The 6535-nt window shown below is 36.6% G+C and overlaps 1 protein-coding gene across 1 annotated transcript in view; it reads right to left on the bottom strand.

Annotated features, from left to right (window-relative positions):
* LOC117173979 (O-acyltransferase like protein-like) overlaps window positions 1-6535 on the bottom strand; it is a 184231-nt gene that overhangs the window by 73618 nt on the left and 104078 nt on the right. Inside the window, exons 2-7 of the mRNA XM_033362649.1 lie at window positions 5100-5305; window positions 1585-1805; window positions 1333-1424; window positions 648-841; window positions 371-537; window positions 6-174 (exon numbers count right to left, since the gene is read on the bottom strand). Coding sequence (XP_033218540.1) covers window positions 6-174; window positions 371-537; window positions 648-841; window positions 1333-1424; window positions 1585-1805; window positions 5100-5305 — 1049 coding nt within the window. The remainder of the gene's footprint in view (window positions 1-5; window positions 175-370; window positions 538-647; window positions 842-1332; window positions 1425-1584; window positions 1806-5099; window positions 5306-6535) is intronic.

Below are 6535 nucleotides of genomic sequence, written 5' to 3'. Positions count from 1 at the left end.
CTTACCATAGCATCCAGATTAATGTAGTTATTAATATAGAGAAGATTTGTCCACCAGTTTTTCCGGCAATAATCGCTGTTCTTCCCTACCCAAGTGTCCCAATCTAGACCAGAACCCATTTTGTAAAAGAGAGTGGCATAAAATCCTATGGTCATGGCATAAGCTGGAGTTAATCTGCATAGTTATAATATTTATATAACAGAATATGTAGCATTTATACGAAAATCATCTATTTCTCTTATAACAAGGATATAACATAAATGGATCATTTCTTTATGAATTGTATAAAATACTCAGTATATGAATTATGTCACAGAAATGGAGCACTTAAAAAAGAACCAAAATATGAATATCTTTCGAAATTTCGTACCTAAAATACCGATGTACGTAAAGATGCATTAAGTTCAAAGAAACGTCGGGACTTTTTTTATTTCGTGTAAGCACAGTATAAGCCAGCAAAATTGCGCTTATGAGAAAAAATGTATCCGTGACGATATTTGAATTCAGTATAAAAAGATTACTCCAGGTTTCATGCATCTAAAAACCAATAGTATAACTTTTTTTAACTTTCAATAACTTTTTATTCTGTAGAAAAAGGCAGAAATCTAATGTAGAAACACAGAATAAAAGAATGTAATTAAAGTTACCGTATTAATGTGTGAAAAATCTAATTTTACACCAGCAATCTCCATATAATATGTGTGCCCAAAAATAATCCAACAAATACTAAAAAATCGAAGTCCATCCAAGCAGCCAATCACACTTTCTCTCCTTTCAATCAAAAACAGATTTTTCCCGTTTGTGTAAAGTGAAAAGGAAGATATCAACATGTGCTTTGTATCTAAAAAATAAATAAAAACAGTAGTGATGATAAAAATGTAAGTATATATGCAAATTCACTGGAACTTGGATTTAATTTCAGTTTCGACAATTGCTTCCAGTGGTCAGCAACCTCTAAATGAAATTCAGATCGTCCAAAAGACAATTATCTAAACATTATTAAAACACATTATCTCTTCCCGCACCGCGGTTCCAATCATCGCAAAACCGCCCCGGAATCAATTCGCGGAATGCAGTATATCCGGACTATTTAAATCTAAGTTCCAATGTATACTGGAATCTGGAATGAAGAACAGTTTCGGATATGGCTTGCAGTGGCCTTGATCCTAAGTCCTAGGGGTTCAGGAAATACAAACGTAATCAGACATTAATTATTTCTGTTGGATTTGGATTCATGACGCAAATTGTTGCAAATAACAGCGTAAATATAAATTTTCTAATTCCAGGTTCCAGTGTACAATATATTGTTCTAATATTTAAATAATAAAATACCTCTATATTCAAATTGTGGCGAACGTCTTGCCCTGATAAGGTCATAAGTAGTACTGGCTAGAATGATTGCCAGAAACAAAATAATAATCCCACTAAAAAATATATTGAATGCAAATTATTAATATTTCACATTTCTTAACTTTAATACTTTAAGATAATTTGAATTTAAATATGCTATATGAATATGTATAGTTGATTTTAAATTTCAAGATGTTTTTAAAATAATTGAATCGTTGATCTCACGTTTCTTACATGTAGATCCAGTCTTCGATGTTAAAATCGACACGATCGTTCTTCGCAGAATGACATGTGACTGTGTTGACTTTTACTGTGACATTTGCTGCATCTTGAATTCTTAGAGGATCAAGGCGTTTATCGAGAGCCTGTGATACTTCTGTATAATTACAGCTAGATGGAACACACCATATCGATTCATATTCAATCATTTTTTCACCTTTAAATTTCGTTATATTCTGCAAAAATCTGATTGTCAGTATTAGACATTTTTCTGGCATTATCTTGAAGTAATTACATTGATGTTATGTAAATTTAACGTAATCTTTACATAACTGAAACGTAACTATAAAAAATGTAAAAAAATAAAATAACGTTACTATTTCAAAAAAGTTACGAATGAGTTGAATTACCCTGACGTAACTGTTTCATAATTACCATAACTGTTATATAACTACTAAATAATTGTTGTAGATCGAAAATTGAAATCTAGTCGATAAAAGATGGAAACGCAGACATTCAATTATTGCAACGTCACCGCTGCATAACTGAAACGTAACAGTTAGATGAGATAGATAAACGTGTATTTTTCGGCCTGCTGGCCTTAAAAAATGGACTTGCTTACACCTCCATTTTTTATAGAATTTTCTCACAACTACCTCTCAAAAATTAACATCCATTCACACCTTATCTCTAAACAAGTCGCTTTTAAAGCCTAGCCTTCCTCGCTTCGCATCACCACGCCCCGCTCGCATGTCACTACTTTCTCGCTTTGCCTACACGGAGAAAATCCTAGATCACTGAGTGCTGTTATATACACGACTGATTCGTTTATAGAAAAATTATTTTTTCATACATTACAGGTTAGTGTATCAACACGAACCTTTCATACCCTCTTGATCAGGCGTCTCTACACTTCCCTCTCATCCATCGCCTCCCACAACCTCCTTCTATGCACCGAAGCGAACGCGTCCGCTAGATCTACAAAAAACGCGCACAATTTCGCACCCTTTTTAGCTTTTTCTCTATCCATTACATGATGCAAAACGTAAATATTGTCGATACTATTCCTTTTCTCCCTAAGGCCCGCCTGTGTCTCCGGTAGTATTCCTTTCCCCTCAACATCCTTCCGCAGCCTATCTGCAAATACCATCGCGTATATTTTATACGCAGTATTAATTAACCTTATTTTTCCTGCTTCTCCCTACCCACTTTTTTATACAGTGGTACGATGAACCCTTCACTCCACCCTCTTGGAAATCCGACCCCCTCCATACTTGTTTCCACTACCCCCTTCATTCTCACTCTTACATCGTGTGTGCCAAACAGCTACCTTTTCAACTTCCTTATCTGCTTCTTTATCTCCTCCTCATTCAGCTCCTCTCCATCTACCTCCCTCGTTCTTCTAATCCCCTCATCTCTCTTTTATGTATCTGATCCCTGAAATGAATCTTGCAAAAATTTCCTCCGTTTCTCACTTCCTATCTTCTCAGTTATTCCCACCGGACGTTTCCTAAACCTATTAATTATCTTCAACTCGTCTTCTTCTGGCTTAATACTTCTGAACTACTCTTCCAAATGCTGGTACTTCCTGTCACTTTCTGTACTTCCTTTTTACGTTTCTCATAATCATTTCACATTCATTATCCCACCACGACTTCACGATTCCTTTCTTCTTCTTTCAAAGCGTACCTTTTCCAATTGCTCCTGATACCTCTTTAACCTCTCTCGTCCATGACACCCTCTCCCCTAATGAACCTTCTTTCCCATCCTGCCTACCTCCGCCTTCCCCTTTTATTCAAAAACCTAATGGCTAAAGGTCTGATACCCTCTTCGTTCCTTGTTACCATACCATTCGCCAAGGCCTAGCCTCTATCCTCCATCCAGCCTCTTAGAATCTCCCCCCCCCCTTTATTTATTATCTAATCGTGCTATTTCCTTCAGAAGATCTGCCCTTCCCAGTACAAGCCCCTTCCCCCAAATTCCTGCATTAAAGCCCACCCCACAAGTATCACCATACCCTCCTCTCTCTCCTAGTAAGTCTTCCGCCCTTTCTTTAATACTTTGCATCCTGTAGCCTCTACCTATATCCCCTTGGCAAGTCTGGCTTTACTCTATCGCATTCCGTTCTCTCTACCCACGTCTCTACCAGTCCCAAGAAATAAAATTTCTGAATATATCTTCATAAATCCTCAGCTTTCTTTTTTACCTCTGCTACGTTCCAGTACAGCATCTTTACCACTCCTCCACTCTTCTTTACTCCCCCCCCCCCCAACTTCCCACAAAACAAATTGCCCTGCACTGTCTTCAACACCGCTTTCTACTCGTCTCATACCCATATTTTCTCATATACTTTTATTTGCCGATACCCTACTTTCGCCGCTTTTCCCATCACTCCTCCCTCGTTTTCCTAGTCCTGACTTTTAGGATTCTCTGTATATCCCTTTCCTTCCCGTGAAATCTTGATCGATGAAAACCTTCTTATCTTTTATCCTATTTTTGTTTTGCATTGTCCCCCACTTTTCTTCTTAGCCCTCTAATTTCACAACCGCCGCTTCATTTTCCTTTCTTCCCGCCAAGTCTTTTTCTGCCCTTTTCTTTGACATCCTAATATCTACTTCCATCTGCTTCATTTTATGTTCTTTTTCCTTCCTTACCGATACCACCTCCTTCTTCAATCCTTCTACTTTCTCTCTCAGCTCTTTTACCTCCTTTTTCCATTTTTCATCTCTTACAATCAGGTCCTCCATCATATTTCCCATCTGGTCTATAGCCCCCCTTACATCTGCCCTTAGCCATCTGACCTCGCTTATGTATACCCCGATAACCTCCTTCTTCCTTGTCTTCTCGCTTCCCTCGTATCACTTGTTCCCTCTCCGCCGGTAACTAGGACCTCTCCATGCAAAAAGTACCTACTTCAACCGACAGACGTCTTTTCAGATACTTGTCTTTTACCACCCTAATTTTTTCCTTTCTTTGCTCTATTCCATCCCCCACAGCCCCTTCAGGCACATTTTTCTCTCCCCTGACATTCCCCAGTACTACGAGAACCACTCTTGTCCACCATGAAGGCCTAAACTGCTTACCACAAACTACACCGCACCTTTCCCAACCTAACTTTATTTTCCCTTTTTAGCCAACTGCCACCCTACTACTACTCTGAAAATTAACTTTAACAACTCAATTCACCCCTCACAACCCTACTCACCTCTTAGGCTTCCATCCTCACACTTCACTCACACCTTTCACACAAACTTCGTAAAATGGTGGTGACCGCTGGTCTTCCGTCGCTAACCCCACCTCGATGCTCCCTCAATAACACTGCGTTGGATTTCCGCTCACGTACGCACGTCTGTTTATACTGCGCTCCTGATTGGACCAGTCATGAAACCGTTACTTTACAGTTATGCAACGGCTATAATTGCAGTGATACAGTGGCTGCCTTTTCATATTTTATCAGCAACATTTTCATTTTTTCTCACACTTTGTGATAGCAAGCAAATACAGTAAACATAGACTGACTTTGGCCATACCGAAGCAAGCGCGAGTTGAATAAAAAGGTTTGTTGAATTAATTGAATTATCTTCCTTCTGAAAAATTGCAATCTGAACTTGAGCATTACATGCTTGACCTGTGAATCCATATTCGGTTCTTATTTTGAGACATTCATCATGATTTCCTAAATGTACATTGTTTCCCGTGAGGAGGCCCGATGTTGGCTTTGCTGAAGCGTCATACACTAAAAAAATTGGTTAGTATACTAAGTAATAACTTAGAACTTGTATAACATATATATTATTTACAAATATATTTTGTTATTATTATTAAGCATTCCTCTTTATTAACATATTAGGTTTTATTCTCGAACGGTAAAAGCAGTTTTTCAGTGATAAAATTTCGTATTTTTGCAATGTAGGTTCATGTCCACCACGATTTTTTTGTTTCCAAAAAAAGGAAATTAGTGCCATACATTTTTGACAGAGAATTCAGTATATTCATTGAAAATAGCTCTAATTATATAATCAAGTCAGAAATGGATTTAGGATTAAAATGTGTAATTTGTATTAAAATCGGTAAGGTAGGCCGACCATTACTTGGACAACGTGGAAAGTATGTACAATACTACTGTTACAACTATTGTTGTTCAGATAAGTTATGCATTTAGTAATAAATAAGAAAAAATACTCCTAAAAATCTGTAAATGAACTTCTGCAAAATTCGCCATTTTTTGTATTTCAAAACTTTCCGCATAACTTTTACAGCATTGAGTTATTGAAATTTCCTACCCTAATAGAAAAATTATTGTTTTTGCACATTTTTAAAACATTTAAGATAGGGTGACCATAATTCATTCTCGAAAAGTAGGGAAAAAATCTTTGAAAAATAAGACAAAAGTAGGACAAAATAGGACACAGAAATTTGAAAACGAGGACAAGATACGTAGGATATAAAAGTTTGAAAGAAGAGTGCAAAGTCGAACAAAATAGTTGTAAAACATGACAGAGGAGGGCATAGTAGAGTGCAAAGGATTTAATAAAAAAGAGAATTAAAAAAGATATTTTTTTCAAATTAACTGTTTTACTAAATGTTATCAACGCTTATCCTCTCATATTTTTATTTTTACACATATATATTTTTCGTATAGTATAAATGTTTAAAAATAATGTATCTTCTGAAATTAAGAAGAAATCTTTAGATGGCATTGAATGGTAACATTGTGTTCAAAAAAGGTCCAAAAGTTAATTGAAAAACAATTCTAACCTCAAGTTTTGCCAACTGCTTAGTTAAGTGATTTTTAGTTCTTGATTGAAAAATCTTTTTTGATTGACATTTGAACTATTTTATTTAAAATTCATCTTTTTGGTTCGATAGATAGATAGATGGATGGATGGATGGATGGATGGATGGATGGATGGATGGATGGATGGATGGATGGATGGATGGATGGATGGATGGATGGATGGATGGA

Source organism: Belonocnema kinseyi, chromosome 5 (genome assembly GCF_010883055.1).
Source record: "Belonocnema kinseyi isolate 2016_QV_RU_SX_M_011 chromosome 5, B_treatae_v1, whole genome shotgun sequence".
Classification (NCBI taxonomy): Eukaryota; Metazoa; Arthropoda; class Insecta; order Hymenoptera; family Cynipidae; genus Belonocnema; species Belonocnema kinseyi.
The sequence above is the reverse complement of the archived record's forward strand: the minus strand, read 5'-3'. Positions and strand labels throughout refer to the sequence as shown.